This window comes from Babylonia areolata, chromosome 29 (genome assembly GCF_041734735.1).
Source record: "Babylonia areolata isolate BAREFJ2019XMU chromosome 29, ASM4173473v1, whole genome shotgun sequence".
In the NCBI taxonomy this organism is placed as follows: domain Eukaryota; kingdom Metazoa; phylum Mollusca; class Gastropoda; order Neogastropoda; family Buccinidae; genus Babylonia; species Babylonia areolata.
This window is the reverse complement of record NC_134904.1, coordinates 35,744,278-35,764,147: the sequence shown is the minus strand read 5'-3', so window position 1 is coordinate 35,764,147 and position 19,870 is coordinate 35,744,278. Positions and strand designations below refer to the sequence as shown.

Genomic DNA, 19,870 nt, shown 5'->3' with positions numbered 1-19,870 from the left:
AAAGATGAATAGATAAAGAAGGAAAGAAAGAATGAAAGAAAGAAAGAAAAGATGAATAGATAAAGAAAGAAAGAAAGAATATGGGAAAGAAAGAAAGAAAGAAAGAACAAGAACAAGAACAAGAACAAAACTTTAATCTCCAGGCCTCCGGCCCCTAGAAAGAGGTCAAAAGTACACAATATGGTGATCACTCAGCCACAACAAAATGTAAAATACGTACTAACTTAACCTGTAGAACAAAAGTGCTTCTCGTGCATAGTAAATTAATTCTAACTTTCATCATTGTTGTCACAGAATTCCTGTCGTATCTTCAGGGCATTAAATATATAAATGCATAGTTTACGAATACTGTAAACAGAACCATTCTTCATCAAGTGAACATACAATTGACCTTCAGAGTTCAGATGTTTTTGCCGCAGGTCATTGTAAAGGACACAATTGTTTATAAAATGGTTTTCATCTTCGATTACATTACAACGTTTACATGCGTAATTTGAATTACATTTGAATGTTCTTCTAAAAAATGATCCATTTATTGGGAGCAAACCAAGCCGTAATTTTACTAAACAGTCCCTAAAACACTTTTTATCCACATATTCAAAATATTGCTCACACTGAAAACCAGTTTTAAACAGTCTGTAGTTATGATATATATCTTTCGACATTACTGACTCGTCCCACTCCTGCATAAATATATCTTTGATTCTTTGCTTAAATAATGACAAAAATGTTTGCTTACAACCAACGCCTTGTTGCAACCAGACAAATCCAAACCCAAGTCTAAATAAAGTATTTTCTACTAAAGACACCCAGCATTTTTTCCCCTTTCGTCTAAGTTAAACAACATCAAATATGCCTGTCTGGGTAATCGTTGCACATTCATATTCAGCAACCTTAACCAGTACTTGATACACCTTGTTGCACTATTTATATATTGTGGATAACGTCCTAATTCGCCGTATGCAAACTTGTTTGGTACTCTAAGTGTTATGTTCAAAAAACGTTTACATGCAAAGGAATGAACTTTCTCAATATTATCAAGTCTGTTAAGACTCCACATCTCAGAAGCGTACAAAAGAATGGGTTGAACCTGAGTATCGAATATTTTGAAAAAACATCCTTTGGAAATATCATTCAGCTTCGTTATATATTTTATACAGTCAATGCATGCATGTTTTCCTAAAGAAAGAAAGAAAGAAAGAAAGAAAAAGTGGTTCGGAAAGTCAGAAGGGATATCTCTCTCTCTCTCTCTCTCTCTCTCTCTCTCTTTCTCTCTCTCTCACTTGCCATTTTTGTGTAAGTTAGGTTGATTTTCTGTCAAAATTTGTTTTTGTTTTCTTTCTTTTTTCTCATTTCTGGTGAAAAACAACAACAACATTTTTGGTGAAAGATTTTCTTTTTCTTTCAAACGATGTCTGTGTTTGTTTTGTCCACAGTTGATGCTGGGCCAGAGATACGGGTCCTGTCAGCTTCCTGCAGCCATTGTCAAATCCCAATTTGATGTTGTGCGCATGCACCTCGTAGAGAGCGGAAGTGAAGTCACACTTCTGGACCAGTGCTACTTGCGTGATCAAAACGTGATACCCAGCATGTACCGTCTGCAAAGTATCAGTAAAATTACAGGTACGTAGTTTATTTAAGTCTGTATACAATACACCATCATCCTTTACGGCTCTGAGTCTTGGGTCACTTACCGCAGTCACATCCGCCTTCTAGAGAGATTCCACCAATGCCGCATCAGCATCATTTTGAGGTTCCATTGGAGTGGGCTCAGTATGAAAACCAAACTCCGCATCTTCAGCTCCAATGTGAAGTCAATTCTGCTCTACGGATGCGAGACATGGCGGACAACACAGACGATGCAGCAGAAGATTCTTCAACACCTGTCTGAGGCGCATCTACAAGATCCGATGGCAGGAGAAGATCCGAAACGAAGATCTGTGGGAGCGAGCGGGACAGGAACCAGTGGCCAAGCAGATACTGCGGAGGAAGTGGGGCTGGATCGGACACACCCTCAGGAAGCCAGCGTCCAGCATCACACGCCAAGCCCTGACCTGGAACCCGCAGGGAAAGAGGAAGAGAGGCCGGCCTCGCAACAGCTGGAGGCGAGATACCGAGGCAGAGCTGAAGCAGCAAGGGACCAACTGGACTGGAATGGCCAGAACAGCCCAGAACAGAGTGCGATGGCGAGGGGTCGTCGATGGCCTATGCTCCACCAGGAGCGATGGGCAAAATGAATGAATGAATTGGAGTGGCTACACCACCAACACTGAGATGCTCAAGAAAGCCAAAATTTACAACAGCGAGGCCATACCGCTGAAATCCCATCTGCCCTCAGTACAACAGATCTCTAGAAAGAAGACCATCGCTTATCCAAGAACGTTCTATACGGTGAGCTGTCATCTGGTCACCACAACGGAGGAGCATCCCGGAAGCGGTACAAAGACATGCTCAAGAAGGCCTTCACAACCTTCAGACGTAGTGGAGTGATGGCCTGGAGGTAACGCGTCCGTCTAGAAAGCGAGAGAATCTGAGCGCACTGGTTCGAATCACGGCTCAGCCGCCGATATTTTCTCCCCCTCCACTAGACCTTGAGTGGTAGTCTGGACGCTAGTCATTCGGATGAGACGATAAACCGAGGCCCCGTGTGCTAGCATGCACTTAGTGCACGTAAAAGAACCCACGGCAACAAAAGGGTAGTTCCTGGCAAAATTCTGTAGAAAAATCCACTGCGATAGGAAAAACAAATAAAACCACACGCAGGAAAAAACAAGCAAACAAACAAACAAAACAAGAGAGGCAAGGCCTTCAAGACTCACTTGTGATACACTTAAAAAAAAAATCTAATCGTTAAAATATGTTCTGTATTTGTTAGTATAAAGCTTCGCGTTAAAAAAAAGAAGAAGAAAAAAAAGTCCTAACTACATTCGAATCAAGTCCCCTAGCATTAATTACAGAGTAATTTCCCTTTTTTATTATCAGCACCAAAACGTTTGCAAAATAAATAAAACTTCCATGCTCAGCAAAAGAAGTTCCTGTTTGAACAAAAAATGATAATAATGACTGCTCTTGTTGTTGGGTCAGAATATCAGATCAAAGTGCCAAGTTTAGAGAATACAAAAAATATAAATATAACAGTAAATGCAGTTTGCATATAATTAGGCTTCTTCTTTTTTATTTTTTTTGTGCCCATCCCAGAGGTGCATTGTTGTTTTAAACAAGATGACTGGAAAGAACTGAATTTTTCCTTTTTTTATGCCTAATTTGGTGTCAACTGACAAAGTAGTTGTAGAGAAAATGTCAATGTTAAAGTTTACCACGGACACACTGACACACAGACACAGACACACACAGACACACAGACACACAGACACACACACACACACACACACACACACAGACAACCGGACACCGGGTTGAAACATAGACTCACTTTGTTTACACAAGTGAGTCAAAAAATGGGTGGCGCTGTAGTGTAGCGACGCGCTCTCCCTGGGGAGAGCAGCCCGAATCTCACACAGAGAAATCTGTTGTCATAAAAAGAAATACAAATACAAATACAAAACCTGTGACGTGTGGACTACCCAAGCCGCTGACCGAAATACCTGGCGCCACACCTTCCACCTTCTTCTTCTGCGTTCGTGGGCTTCAACTCCCACGTTCACTCGTATATACGCGAGTGGGCTTTTTACGTGTATGACCGTTTTTACCCCGCCATGTAGGCAGCCATACTCCGCTTTCGGGGGTGTGCATGCTTTGTATGTTCTTGTTTCTACAACCCACCGAACGCTGACATGGATTACAGGATCTTTAACGTGCGTATTTGATCTCATGCTTGCGTATACACACAAAGGGGGTTCAGGCACTGGCAGGTCTGCACATAATTATGTTGTCCTGGGAGATCGGAAAAATCTCCACCCTTTACCCACCAGGCGCCGTCACCGTGATTCGAACCCGGGACCCTCAGATCGAAAGTCCAACGCTTTAACCATTCGGCTATGGCGCCCGTCACACCTTCCACCAAGCGGCGAGCTCCTCATGGAGGCAAGACGTCAAGATAGTTTGGAGGAGAGGACAAGGCGGAAAAAAAAAAAAAACACAACAGGGGACAAACAGAACCCACTACAGACCAGGCATTCCCATGTAGCCGTTGTGGAAGAATCTGCCGATCTTGGGTCGGAATCATCAGCCATCAGAGGTGCTTGTGCTCGTGAAGGGCTGCACTAATATCACCTTTACAAATTAATATAATCTTCGATCTCGAAGTCATCACCAACAAGAACAACAATACAATACAAAACAAAACAATACAGTACAGTACAATACAATTCAATGCAATACAATGCAATGTTGCAGTGCAATACAATACAATACAAAACAAAGGAAAATATATCCATACTTGTTGGGTGTGTTCATGTTTGGTGGTGAATGTACCTAGCGTTTTATGGTGTATGAAGTTGGATGATCTTCAGTCTTGTGTACTATGCAGTTAATTAACACATCAACTTCCTACGTTTTATCTTTGCATTGATGGACCTAAAGAGTTTCAGTTTCAGTTTCAGTAGCTCAAGGAGGCGTCACTGCGTTCGGACAAAACCATATACGCTACACCACATCTGCCAAGCAGATGCCTGACCAGCAGCGTAACCCAACGCGCTTAGTCAGGCCTTGAGACCTAAAGAAAGTCGTCTCAAATGTCTCTTCAGCCCTCATGTTTTTATCGATGACTCCCAAATTGAAAGACATGACATGATGATGATGATGATGATGATGATGATGATGATGATGATGATGATGATGATGATGGTGATGATGATGATGATAACGATGATTATGATGATGATGATGGTGATGATGATGATGATGATGGTGATGGTGATGATGATGATGGTGATGATGATGATGATAACGATGATTATGATGATGATGATGGTCGTGATGATGATGATGATGATGGTCGTGATGATGATGATGATGATGATGATGATGGTGATGATGATGGTCGTGATGATGATGATGATGATGATGATGATGATGATGATGATGATGATGATGATGATGATGGTGATGATGATGAACTAAAATCTTGTTGTCTTCTTGTCTTTGTCTCTGTATGTGGTCTGTGACTCGATATGAAATAAACTTCTCTTTGTCTCTTAAATTTATCTTTGTCTTGTTGCGTGATCTGCGGACCCGAAGTAAAAAAAACAAACAACTCTCTTTGTCTCTTAACTTTTATCTTTGTCTTGTTGCGTGATCTGCAGACCCGAAGTAAAAAAAACACACCTCTCTTTGTCTCTTAACTTTTATCTTTGTCTTGTTGCGTGATCTGCAGACCCGAAGTAAAAAAAAAAACCAAACAACTCTCTTTGTCTCTTTGCAGGGACTGTGACCCGATGCGAAATAAGTGATGATGATAAATGTTTCAGTATCGTTGTGTGTTGTCCCCCAGTGCTGTTTACTTATAACTTTGAGCACGTTCAAACATTATATTCAATACGAACATTCCAAGCTAGTTTTGAAGTAAGCATTAAGCCTAAAAATTTTATCATATCTGTGTGTGTGTGTGTGTGTGTGTGTGTGTGTGTGTGTGTGTGTGTGTGATAACATTTATGCATATGTGTGTGCACCGTGCGTGTTTGTGTATACTTGGGTGCGTCCATAAATGTATCAATATGCATACGTGTGTGTGTGTGTGTGTGTGTGTGTGTGTGTGTGTGTGTGTGTGTGTGTGTCTTTCTGTTTGTCCCTTTACGTTGTATATGAATCGATATGAAATAGATTCCCATTAACTTTGTACCGTTGTTGTGTGTGTGTGTGGTCTGTAAACTAATGCGGAAAATAAACTGACCTTACCTCTCTTGGTCTTTGTCTCTTCGTGTGGTCCACGTGGAACGAACCCCCATCACATCAGAGACCACGGGTCAGCGGTGGGAGGAGGTGGAGCCAGCTCTGAGGAGGATGGTTGAGGAGGGGGCCCAGCTGGCCGTCCAGGCGTCAGACCTCAAGAAGGACGAGATGAGAGTCCTCCTAGCTTCCGGTGAGTTTTCTTTTCTTGGAGGACGTGGGGGGGGGGGGGGGGGGGGTCGGGAGGGGGGGGGGGGGGGGGGGGGGGGGGGAGGAGATGGTACCTACTGCATGGAGTCTTCTGTGTCCAGGTCCTTGTTGTTGTTGTTTGTTTGTTTTTTTGTTTTTTTGTCGTTTTTTTTTCTCAGTTTTGGCTTGTACTCTGTTTGGTTTTTTGTGTTTTTTTTATCGAGTCATTCTCTTTATTGTTTTCATATGCATGCACACACACACACACACACACACACACACACACACACACACACACACACACACACACACACAGACACACACACACACACACACACACACACACATACATACATACACACGCGCGCGCACGCACGCTCGCACGCACACACACACACACACACACACACACACACACACACACACACACACACACACACACACACACACACGCACGCACGCACACACACACACACATCCTCCTCCTCCTCCTCTTTTTCTTCCTTCTCTTTTCCTCAGTTTCTTTTTCCACCTCCTCTTCATCGTTCCTCTTCCAGTTGATTGACAGCGCGTTGAGTTTATGTGAAAGTCAGGCATTGGCTCCCTTTATTTATTCATTCTTTTATCTATCTATTCATTCATTTATTTATTTATTCATTTGTTTGTTTGTTTGGTTATTTATGTGTTTATTTGTAGTTTTCTTTTGATAACCAGCAGATGTTTTGTATTGTGTGGACGAATCCGCGCGCTTTGACACATTTTAAACTGATAACATTCAAACGAGAAAAGAAAAAAGAAAAAAGTTATTTAGCAATTATTCATGTCTACTACCACCAGTATGCGTGAGGGAACGAAGATCAGATAAAATCCCTCGCTCCCCCCCCCCCCCACCCCCCACCCCCCGACCCCCTCCGATCCCCCTCTGCGATACTCTGAAAGTCTCTCTGAAAGCGTTTGATATCAGCCCTGACTCCTGGAAGGCATCTGCAGTGGACCGTGACAAATGGCGCACTGCTGTGCACAAAGGCGCCAAGTTGTGCGAGGTCAACAGGACTGCTGCAGCTGTTCAGAAGAGGCAGGCCAGAAAGTCACGGGCAAACAAGCTCCCTGACAATGATATGCCTGTCTTCGTCTGCCCCAACTGTCAACGAAAATTTCGTGCGCAGATTGGACTATTCAGTCATCTGCGCATTCACAGATAGATTCATGAGCATCCCCCCCTCCCACCACCCTCCCCCCATCCCCCAGCTGGATGACAACGATGGTCATCGATCTCGATGGACACACACCACGATTTGACAACTTTCTTGAAATTGAAACTGATGGATGGACCACCTTCTCCCCCTTCCCCTCCCCTTCCCTCCCTTACCCCACCCCCACCCCTTCTCCCCAACACCCCCCACCCCCCACCTTCCACACACACACACACACACACACACACACACACACACACACACACACACACACCACCCTCTTCTCTTGTCTCACTATCAGTAGCTCAATAAGGAGGCGTCACTGCGTTCGGTCAAATCCATATAAATATACGCTACACCACATCTGCCAAGCAGATGCCTGACCAGCAGCGTAACCCAACGCGCTTAGTCAGACCTTGAGGAAAAAAAATTCAATCAATAAAAATAAAATAAAATAAAATAACAATTGTCTAAAATAACATGCAAATTATTGTGTATTTTATTTTGTTACACCATGTCAATATTAATGCTATGCTCCAACTAACCCTCCAGTTCCCAGTTCAGGCTCAACTAGTCAGATACAGAGCCGTATTGCAAATCTAAGTTGTGATATGTGCATTTGTCTATTCCTATTGCATTGTACCAGACTGATGATTACATTTGGCCTTTTATTTCATTTTATTTCCCCCCATTTGTATTATCCCCCCTTTTGTTTCTTCTTTTTAAATTATCTTCGCTCTTCCTCTGTGGCCGTCATCCTGTTATTGTCATGTTTCCTTGTTTCTCTATGACTCAAAAGAGTTAATGGGAATAAACAAACTCTAACTAAACTAACTAACTAACTAAACAGTGACGGAGCTGGAGGTCTACGAAGGCCTGATCAACGTGCAGCGAGAGCAGGACCGCCAGAACAACTGTATCGTCTTCGAGCGGCAGATCGACGACCTCTTTGACCACCTCGACCAGCCTCTGGCCCGACGCTTCTGTGACGTCATCATCGGCGAGACGGAGACGGAGACGGAGACGGACGGCGAGGCCCAGGCAGCGTTGCACGAGCTGAAGCTGACTGCACAGCGGGCGGTGCCCAGGTTCAACTTCTGCTCCACCACGGTGGGTTTTGTGCACGGCGTTAAATTTTGTGCGTATGTGTGAGTGTGTTGGTTTTTTGTTTGGTGGTGTTGATTGTGAAAATATGTGTGTGTGTGTGTGTGTGTGTGTGTGTGTGTGTGTGTGTGTGTGTGTGTGTTTAGGTTTTTGTATTTTACTGTGTTGTCTTATGTTTTGTTGCGTTGTGTTGTGGTGTGTTGTCTTCGTGTTAAGTTATGCTGTGTTGTATAATGTTGTGCTTTGTTGTGTTGTATTGTATTATGCTGTGCTGTGCCGTGTTGCGTTGTGCTGTGTTATGTTGTGCTGTGTTGTATCATGTTGTGCTGTGTTGCTTTGTATTGTATCATGTTGTGTTGTGTGGCTGTGCTGTGCTGTGCTGTGCTGTGTTGTGTCATGTTGTGCTGTTGTGTTCTGTTATGTTGTGCTGTGCTGTGCTGTGTTGTATTGTGTTGTGTCATGTTGTGCTGCTGTGTTGTGTTGTATTGTGTTGTGTCATGTTGTGCTGCTGTGTTGTGCTGTGTTGTGTTGTGTTGTGCTGTGTTGTATTGTGTAGTGTGATGTTGTGCTGCTGTGTTGTGTTGTGCTGTGCTGTGCTGTGCTGTGCTGTGCTGTGCTGTGCTGTGCTGTGTTGTGTTGTGCTGTGCTGTGTTGTGCTGTGCTGTGCTGTGTTGTACTGTGCTGTGCTGTGCTGTGTTGTGTTGTGTTGTGCTGTGTGGCTGTGCTGTGCTGTGTGGCTGTGCTGTGCTGTGCTATGTTGTGCTGTGCTGTGTGGCTGTGCTGTGTTGTGTTGTGCTGTGTGGCTGTGCTGTGTTGTGTTGTGCTGTGCTGTGTGGCTGTGCTGTGCTGTGCTGTGTTGTGTCATGTTGTGCTGCTGTGTTATGTTATGTTGTGCTGTGTTGTGTTGTGCTGTGTGGCTGTGCTGTGCTGTGCTGTGTTGTGCTGTGCTGTGTGGCTGTGCTGTGCTGTGCTGTGTTGTGCTGTACTGTGTGGCTGTGCTGTGTTTTGCTGTGCTGTGTGGCTGTGCTGTGCTGTGCTGTGCTGTACTGTGTTGTGTCATGTTGTGCTGCTGTGTTATGTTATGTTGTGCTGTGCTGTGATGTGCTGTGTTGTGTGATGTTGTGCTGCTGTGTTATGTTGTCCTGTGCTGTGTTGTATCATGTTGTGCTGTGTGGCTGTGCTGTATTGTATTGTGTTGTGTCATGTTGTGCTGTGCTGTGTTGTGCTGTGCTGTGCTGCTGTGTTGTGTTGTGCTGTGTTGTATCATGTTATGCTGTGCTGTGCTGTGTTGTGTTGTGTTATGTTGTGTTGCTGTGTTGTGCTGTGCTGTGTTGTGTTGTGGTGTATTGCATTGCACTGTGTCGTTTTGTGTTGAATAGCGTTGTTATCTGTTGTATTACTTTTTTGTCACAACAGATACATACATACATACATGTCATTTCACATGCATACTTAGACAGACAGACAGACAGATAGATAGATAGACAGACAAATAGATACACACACACACACACACACACACACACACACACACACACACACACACACACACCTCACACACACACACACACACACACACACACCCCTCACACACACACACACACACACACACACACACACAATCCACCCACCCACCAAACACCCCCACACCTCTCTCTCTCTCTCTCTCATACCCGTCCAGGTGAGCTGGACGGGCAAAGGCATCGACCCGGAGCACGCGCACAAGGAGCACGTGGAGCGGCTGACGGAGCACTTCTACCACACCACGCGGGCGCTCGTGGACCGCAACATGATGCGCTACGACCAGCTGGCCGCCGACCAGCTCTTCCACGAGGCCGTAGCCCACTGGAACATGGTGGTAGCTCGCTGCCTCACCTTCGTTGGAAGGGAGGTGGGTTATGTTGATTAAATATGGGGGGTGGGGGTAAGGGGGGCTGGAGAGAGAGGTGTGAATTGGTGGTGGGGGGGGGGGGGGAGGGAGGTGGGTGTGAATTGGTGGGGGCGGAAGGTAAGGTGTGAATTGGTGGTGACGGAGGTATGTGTGAATTAGAAGGAGGATGAAGGTAGGTGTGAATTGGTTGGGGCGGAAGGTAGGTGTGAATTGGTTGGGGCGGAAGGTAAGGTGTGAATTGGTGGTGACGGAGGTATGTGTGAATTAGAAGGGGGATGAAGGTAGGTGTGAATTGGTTGGGGCGGAAGGTAGGTGTGAATTGGTGGGGGCGGAAGGTAAGGTGTGAATTGGTTGGGGCGGAAGGTAAGGTGTGAATTGGTGGTGACGGAGGTATGTGTGAATTAGAAGGGGGATGAAGGTAGGTGTGAATTGGTGGGGGCGGAAGGTAAGGTGTGAATTGGTGGTGACGGAGGTATGTGTGAATTAGAAGGGGGATGAAGGTAGGTGTGAATTGGTGGGGGCAGAAGGTAAGGTGTGAATTGGTGGGGGCGGAAGGTAAGGTGTGAATTGGTTGGGGTGGAAGGTAAGGTGTGAATTGGTGGTGACGGAGGTATGTGTGAATTAGAAGGGGGGTGAAGGTAGGTGTGAATTGGTGGGGGCGGAAGGTAAGGTGTGAATTGGTTGGGGTGGAAGGTAAGGTGTGAATTGGTTGGGGCGGAAGGTAGGTGTGAATTGGTGGGGGCGGAAGGTAAGGTGTGAATTGGTTGGGGCAGAAGGTAAGGTGTGAATTGGTGGTGACGGAGGTATGTGTGAATTAGAAGGGGGATGAAGGTAGGTGTGAATTGGTGGGGGCGGAAGGTAAGGTGTGAATTGGTGGTGACGGAGGTATGTGTGAATTAGAAGGGGGATGAAGGTAGGTGTGAATTGGTGAGGGTGGAAGGTAAGGTGTGAATTGGTGGTGACGGAGGTATGTGTGAATTAGAAGGGGGATGAAGGTAGGTGTGAATTAGAAGGGGGATGAAGGTAGGTGTGAATTGGTGGGGGTAGATTGTATTAAATGGGGGGGGCGTGTGGGAGCTGGAGGTAGGTTGTATAAAATGGGAGGGGGGTGGGGCTGGAGCTAGGTGTAAATGGGGCGAGAGGTAGGTGTAAATTAGGCAGTAGGCAGGTGTAAATGGGGCGGAAACTAGGTGTAAATGGGGCGGAACTATGTGTAAAAGTCGGACTTCAGTGGGACGGGAGGTAGATGTAACTGGGATGAGAGGTAGGTGTAAACGGGGGTTGAAGGTAGGTATAAAATTCAGACCATTGTGGTGCGGGAGGTAGGTGTAAACGGGGGTTGAACGTAGGTGTAAAATTCAGACCATTGTGGTGCGGGAGGTAGGTGTAAATGGGGCGGAAACTAGATGCAAAAGTCGGAAAGTTATGAGCCGGGAGGTAGGCCTAAATATGGCGGGAGCTAGGTTTATATGGGCCGGGAGGTGGGTGTGTTAAATGGGTGGGGGTGGGGGTGGGAGGCTGGGGAGGGAGGTTGTCAACAGGGCAGGAGGAGTGCATGGATGTTTGTTTGGGGGGGGGGGGGGAGCGTTGCGGAGGTTGCTGCCCTTGTTGCTTGCTGCTGCCACTGCCACGAATACTATTGCTACTACTACACCTGCTGCTGCTGATGCTGCTGCTGCTGCTGCTGATGATGATGATATGATGATGATGATACTACTACTCCTACCATTATTATCACTCCTGTTGCTGCTGCTGTTGCTACTTATACAACTGCTGCTGCTGCTGCTGATGATGATGATGATATGATGATGTAATAATTAATTGCAATGTTTTAAAAGCGAATATGTGAAATGCTTTTATTTGAGAACATATGTTTATTACTCTTGTTTAATCAAGTAAACCGTGTGTGTGGGGTGAGTGGGGGGTGTGTGGGTGGGGGTGTGTGTTAATTATCTGGTTGTGGTTTTCCGCAATTTATCTTTATTCTTATCTTATCTGTCTGTTATAATCAATGTGCAATATAGTAGGCTATGCTTATAATTATATTCAAAATAATGTTTCTTAATTCTTTCTGTTTTTACGTTAAGAATACCAGTTATTACCTGCAGTGTGTGGATGTATGTATGAAACGGTGTATGTGATATTTTTTACATTTGTGTCTTCGTAATATTCGTAAAAGCTGTTGTTGACTTTTACAGTTATGGTCCCCATGTTGTTTACTTGTCTATGTTGTGATAATGCACCTGACAAAATTTCTCCAGTTGGAGATAATAAAGTTATACTTATTCTTATTCTTATTATTGATGATACTACTACTCATACCATTATTATCGCTCCTGCTGCTGCTGCTACTACCACTACTACTACTGTACTACTACTACTTCTACTGCTACTACTGCTACTGCTGATGCTGCTGGCGCTGCTGATACTACTACTACTACTACTACTAAACAGTTATTTTTCTTGTTACTGTTCTTCTTCTTGCTGCGGGTCTTCCGTCATCATCAGTATTATTATTATTATTATTATTATTATTATTATCATCATCATCATCATCATCATCACCATCATCATCGTTGTTGTTGTTGTTATCATTATCATTATTTTGATTTATCCACACCAGTATTGATAAACATCGATACACACAGGTGGCACTGATGAGCGTGCAGCTGATACTACTACTACTACTACTACTACTACTACCGTTGTTTTTTCTTCTTACTGTTCTTGCTCATGCTGCGGTTTTTGCATCATCATCATCATCATCATCATCATCATTAATATTATTGGTTATTAACACCAGTATTAATCAGCATCGATAAACACAGGTGCCACTGACGAGCGTCCAGCTGATACTACTACTACTACTACTACTACTACTACTACTACTACTACTACTACTACTACCTTTGTTTTTTCTTCTTACTGTTCTTGCTCATGCTGCGGTTTTTGCATCATCATCATCATCATCATCATCATCATCATTATTATTATTAATATTATCAGTTATCAACGCCATTATTGATCAACATCGATAAACACAGGTGCCACTGACGAGCATGCAGCTGATACTACTACTACTACTACTACTACTACTACTACCGTTGTTTTTCTTCTTATTGTTCTTGTTCTTGCTGCGGTTTTTGCATCATCATCATCATCATTAATATTATCAGTTATCAACGCCAGTATTGATCAACATCGATAAACACAGGTGCCGCTGATGAGCGTCCAGCAGTACCTCAGCCAGGAGGGCAGCGAGATCCTGGTGGTCCACGGAGAGTCCGGCGTGGGCAAGACCTCCTTCCTGGCCAAAGCGGCCTCCCTGGTGGCCGAGTGGGTGGCCGCCTTGGCCAGCCCCATGAAGACCTCCCTGGTGGTGCGCTTCGTCGGCATCAGCCCCAAGTGCTCCACCGTGCAACAGCTGTTGTACTCCATCTGTCATCAGGTGAGGGCAGGTACAAGGCAAGGCAAGGCAAAAACGTTTGATTTTTTTTTTTTTTTTTTTTTTTTTTTTTTGCTGCCCCATCATCTGTACCGTTTCAGTGGCATTACTCCCACGCCGCTCATTTAGATTTCCCCATACACGGCCACACCCGGGTTCGTCCGTCGTAGTTCCAGCGTCGGCAGTCCACAGGGAACCATCGATGTTAGGTCGCCAGGAGGCCACACACCAGAGGAGACCCTGCACTGCTGCTGAGTCACTTCGGTGGTGTTCAGTGGTGCCTGTTCTGTAAAAACGTTTGATTTGATTTGATATGGATACTTTTTTTTTAAGTTTCAAGTTTTAATTATCCTTTCACTCCAGTTGGATCAATGGAGGACAACTACAAAATAATGATTTCTCTGTTCTTTCTCTGTCTCTGGACCTTGTAATTGGAATGAACTTCCTCTTTCGCTTCGTCAAGTCTCCACACTCAGCTCTTTCAAGTCTGGCCTTAAAACCCCACCTCTTCCCAAAATAGCCTCCCTTCCCTGCCTCTTCCTTGTCTTTAGTTTCTCCAGTTTGAGAGTTACGCATGCGTGTGAATGACTGGTGCGAAAGCGCTTTGATTTTACTCTGCATAAGATTCAGCGCTATATAAATACCATTATTATTATTTCATGCCCAGAATAAACATTTCCAAATGGACAACAGCGTCACATTAAATTTGAAAAAACACAAACGTCGTTTGCCCACAAACTGAAGTGTATGATATATCTAGACAACATTTGCTGATATGGACACTTATATAGCGCCTATCCTAGGTCGGAGGCCATGATCAAAGCTTTAAGACGGCTGCAATTGGGCGCTCATTGTTCATTTCCTGTGTCATTCAATCAGTTTTCATCATCATTATATGTAAACACACACGGTGTCGGCTCAGGTGGCTTTCGTGTCGGGTCGGCCCCGCCAGGAGGTGCCCGAGGACTACAAGAGCCTGAAGGTGTACTTCATCGACCTGCTGCAGCGGGGGCAGGTGCCTGGCCGCCTGGTCCTGCTCTTGGACTCCCTCGACCAACTCTCCTCGGACAACGGCGCCCACAAACTGGACTGGCTCCCTGCTCGCATCGCTTCCAATGTCAAGGTGGGTGCTACCAGTATGCAGGGGCGTTGGGGGTGGGAGTGGGAGGTATGGTGGTGTGGGATTTGGTTGGGAAGAAGGATGGTGGGAGAGAGATGGCCTAGAGGTAACGCGTCCGCCTTGGAAGCGAGAGAATCTGAGTGCGCTGGTTCGAATCACGGTTCAGCCCGCCGATATTTTCTCCCCCTCCACTAGACCTTGAGTGGTGGTCTGGACGCTAGTCATTCGGATGACACGATAAACCGAGGTCCCGTGTGCAGCATGCATTTAGCGCACGTAAAAGAACCCATGGCAACAAAAGGATTGTCCCTTACAAAATTCTGTAGCAAAAAAAAAAAATCCACTTTAATAGGAAGACAAATAAAAGTGATGGCAGAAAAAAGAACAGAAAAAAAAAATGGGGCTCTCAGTGTAGCGACGCACTGTCCCTGGTGAGAGCAGCCCGAATTTCACACAGAGAAATATGTTGCGACAAAATAGTAATACAATACAATACAATGCAATACAATACAGTACAATCCAGTCCAGTCCAATCCAATCCAATGCAATGCAATACAATCCAATCCAATAGGATATAATACAATGCAATACAAACCAGTTCAATCCAGTCCAATCCAATCCAATACAATTCAATAAAACACACTATAATCCAGTCCAATCCAATCCAGTACAAATCAATACAACACACTACAACCGAATCCAATACAATCTAATCCAATAATTACACACTACAATCCAATAGAACACACTACAATCCAATACAATACACTACAATCCAATCCAATACAAAACACTATAATCCATACAATCCAACACAACACACTAAAACCCAATCCAATACAGCACATTACAATCCAATCCAATCCAATCCAATACAACACACTAAAATCCAATACAATCTAATACAACACACTACAATCCAATCCATTCCAAAACAACACACTACAATCCATACAATCCAATACAACACACTACAATCCAATACAACACACTACAATACACTACAATCCATACAATCCAATACAACACACTACAATCCAATACAACACAATCCAATCCAATACAATTCAATACAACACACTACAATCAAATACAACACGCTAAAATCCAATCCAACACAATCCAATCCAATACAATTCAATACAACACACTACAATCCAATCCAATCCAGTCCAACCCAATGCTCCGCAGATCATCGTTTCCTCGCTGCCCAACAAGTACGGCCTCCTCAGCCGTCTGAAGGCCAAGACTAGCGAGGGCAACCTCCTGGAGCTGTCCCCTCTGCCCGCCACGGACGCGGAGCGGATCATGAAGGTGTTGTTGGACACCACCTCTCGACAGGTAGTATCATCATCATCATCATCATCATCATCAACAACATCACGACAGGTAGTATCGTCATCGTCGTCGTCGTCATCATCATCATCATTATCATTAGGCTATCATCATCTTCGTCATTGTCATCATCTTCATCATTATCCTCATCTTTATCATCATCTTCATCACCATCATCATCTCAACAGGTAGTATCATCATCATCGTCGTCGTCGTCGTCATCTTCATCTTCATCATCACGACAGGTAGTATCATCATTATCATCATCATCACGATCATTGTCATCACGACAGGTAGCATCATCATTATCATCATCATCACGACAGATAGTATCATCATCATCATCATTGTCGTCATCAGCAATATCATCATCATCATCATCACGAAAGGTCGTATCATCATTATCATCATCATCATCACGACAGGTAGTATCATCATCATCATCACGACAGGTAGTATCATCATCATCATCATCATTATCATCATCATCACGACAGGTAGTATCATCATCATCATCATCATCATTATCATTATCATCATCACGACAGGTAGTATCATCATCATCATCATTATCATCATCATCACGACAGGTAGTATCTTCTTCTTCTTCGTTCGTGGTCTTCAACTCCCACGTTCACTGGTATGTACGAATGAGATTTTACATGCAATACCGTTTTCAACCCCTGTCATTCAGGCAGCTGTACTCTATATTCGGGTGGGTGTGCGTGCTGGGGAATGGTCTTGTTTCCATAACCCACCGAACGCTGACTTGCATTACAGAACCTTAAACGTACGTATTTAATCTTGTACATGCGTGTGCACACGACGGGGTTTCGTGCACTAGCAGGTCTACACATATGTTCACATGGAAGGTTGGGGGAAAAAAAATCTCCACCCTTCACCCACAATGTGCGCGGAAACGGGGGATCGAACTCAGAAAACTCGGGCGATAATCCAGAGCTCTTACCATTCAGCCACCAAACCTGTTGACAGATAGTATATACATCGCCCATTGTCATGCACGAAAATGGTACTGTACATGAAAGAGACTTTCGTAAAGAGTGGTGCTTCAGTTTAACTTCTGTACCTCGTCAGTGGGCATATAATCTGAACGCGCTGGTCAGTGCATGAAAGTCTACCATGTGTCCATGTTTAACCCACAACTCTCTTCCTTTCTCGGCGTGCAAGTCTGTCTTCCTCTCTAATTCTGTCATTCTCTCCGTCTTTGTCTCTCTCTCTCTCTCTCTCTCTCTCTCTCTCTCTTTCTCTGCCTGTCTGTCTGTCTGTCTGTCTGTCTCTCTCACTCTCTCTCTCTCTCACACGTTGTGTAAGTATTAATTACAACTGTCGTAGTTGGATTTGATGATAACAACAATGTGGCTTTAGTCATCCGATGACACATTTCTCTCTCTCTCTCTCTCTCTCTCTCTCTCTCTCTCTCTCTCCCTCATCCTTTTGTCAGTGTGTGTGTGTGTGTGTGCGTGCGTGCGTGCGTGCGTGTGCGTGTGTCTGTTCTTTATCATATTCTTTCTGCAGGACTTTTTTTTTTCTCCTCTCTTTTTAATTCTCTCTTTCTCCCCTGTTCATCAAATATATGTGTGTTATTATAACTGATGTAGATTAGCAAGGGTAGGACGGAAAAATCTTATTCCTTGAATTAAAAGTTTTGAGTTCTGAGTTCTCTCCCTCTCTCATTCTCTCTCTCTCTCCCCCCTCTCTCTCTCTCTCATTCTATCTCTCTCTCCCCTCTCTCTTTTTCCCTCCCCCTCTCAGTGAAGAGTGGCAACAGTCTCTGACAAGCATACTGGTCAACAGCAGGGGTTAAACAAAAAATTAATTGTCAATTCAGGTTATTAGTTGATTAACCTAAGTTAATCAAACACAAACAACAACAACAACAACAAAACAAATCCACTGTTTTCCATCTCCTTAACAACAGGTGACTGCCCCCGTGGCGGCTGATCCAGGAATTGTTAATTCAATTTATTAGTTGATTAATCTAAGTTAATCAAACACAAACAACAACAACAACAACAACAACAACAACAAACAACAAAACAAATCCACTGTTTTCCTTCTCCTTAACAACAGGTGACTGCCCCCGTGGCGGTTGATCCAGGAATTGTTGATTAACTCACTCAGTACGGCCAGTCCTCTCTTCTCCTCTATACAGACTCCTCGGATGTCCAGTCGGTGTCTGAATGACCCAGCCTTTAGCTTCCGTCGTCAGAATTGTGGTATTCTTTGTCAACATTCACCTCTTCAGTATAAGAGCCTTCCGCTTGCAATATTTTGATGGTGGTATTTGGGGTGAAACGCTGCTAACGTCGACTCTTTCGCCGTTCGTATGGAGAGAGTTAATCTAAGTTAATCAAACACAAACAACAACAGCAACAACAACAAACAACAACAACAAAACAAATCCACTGTTCTCCTTCTCATTCACGACAGGTGACTCTACCTCAGTGGCGTCTGATCCAGGAAGCGTTCCGACACTGTACCCTTCCCTTGTTCATCACTCTCACCTTTCAGGTAGTAAAGGGGAGGTGGAAGGGAGGGAGGGTGTGTGTGTGTGTGGGGGGGGGAGTGGGGGGGTTGTGGGGGTAGTGGGTGCTGGGTGGTTGGCATGGTGGAGGGAAGACGGTGGGGTGGTGGTGGGTGGGTTTGGGGTTGTGTGTGTGTGAAAGGTTGTGTGTGTGAAAGGTTTGTGTAGTGTGTGTGTGTGTGTGTGTGTGTGTGTTGTGTAGTGTGTGTGTGTGTGTGTGTGTGTAACAACACAACACAACACAAAACAACACCAAACGACCCCCCCCAAAAAAAAAAAAAAAAAAATCCCGAAAACAACATTCGCCTACCTACGCGCTGTCACTTAAAAAACCTGCGCACCTCCCCTCCCCACCCCACCCCCCCCCACCCCACCCCACACCCAACCTAGGAAGCGGCCCTGTGGAGGTCCTACCAAGAGGTCCCCCAAGACGCCCTGCAGCACACCATAGAGGCCTCCATCCACAAGCTGCTGGAACGCCTGGAGGTCAAGCACGGCAAGACCTTCGTGTCTCACTCCCTGGGCTACATTACGGCCTCCCGCCGAGGCTTGAGCGAGAGCGAGCTGGAGGACGTTCTGTCCCTGGACGACGAGGTGCTCAACTCTGTCTTCACCTTCTGGCAGCCGCCCATCAGGCGTGTCCCGCCCTCGTTGTGGCCTCGGCTCTATCTGGACATCGCGGCTTTCTTGGTGGAGAGGGACGCCGATGACGTCAGCGTGCTGTCTTGGTACCACCAGCAGTTCGTCGATGCTGCCCGGGCCCGCTACCTCAGCAATGTATGCTGTGTTTGTTGTTGTTGTTGTTGTTATTGATCGTTCTTTTTTGTTGTTGTTGTTGTTGTCCTTTGCTGTTGTTGGTTTTTTGTTGTTGTCTTTTTTTTTTTTTTTTTTTTTTTTTTTTACTGATGTATATGGTAGTAGTACTAGCAGCAGCAGTAGTAGCAGAAGCAGCAATATTAGAAGTATTGTCAGCAGCAGTAGTAGTAGTAGTAGTAGTGGTACTCGCAGCAATAGTGGTAGTAGTTGTGGTAGTAGTGGTATTAGAAGTACCAGCAGCAGCAGCAGCAGTAGTAGTGGTGGTACTTGCAGCAGTATTAGAAGTACCAGCAGCAGTAGTGGTAGTTGCAGTAGTAGTAGTAGTAGTAATAGCAGCAGCAGTATTAGCAGTGCTGGTCGCAGTAATATCATTATTATTATTATT

General features: G+C 44.8%; 1 protein-coding gene across 1 annotated transcript in view; it reads left to right on the top strand.

The window, feature by feature from the left end:
- Positions 1-19,870, top strand: part of LOC143274656 (NACHT and WD repeat domain-containing protein 2-like) — a 69,762-nt gene that overhangs the window by 26,857 nt on the left and 23,035 nt on the right. Inside the window, 9 exon segments of the mRNA XM_076578529.1 lie at positions 1,437-1,623; positions 5,915-6,040; positions 8,080-8,339; positions 10,015-10,224; positions 13,439-13,672; positions 14,592-14,792; positions 15,981-16,130; positions 18,576-18,656; positions 19,060-19,446. Of these exon segments, the coding sequence (XP_076434644.1) occupies positions 1,437-1,623; positions 5,915-6,040; positions 8,080-8,339; positions 10,015-10,224; positions 13,439-13,672; positions 14,592-14,792; positions 15,981-16,130; positions 18,576-18,656; positions 19,060-19,446 (1,836 nt within the window).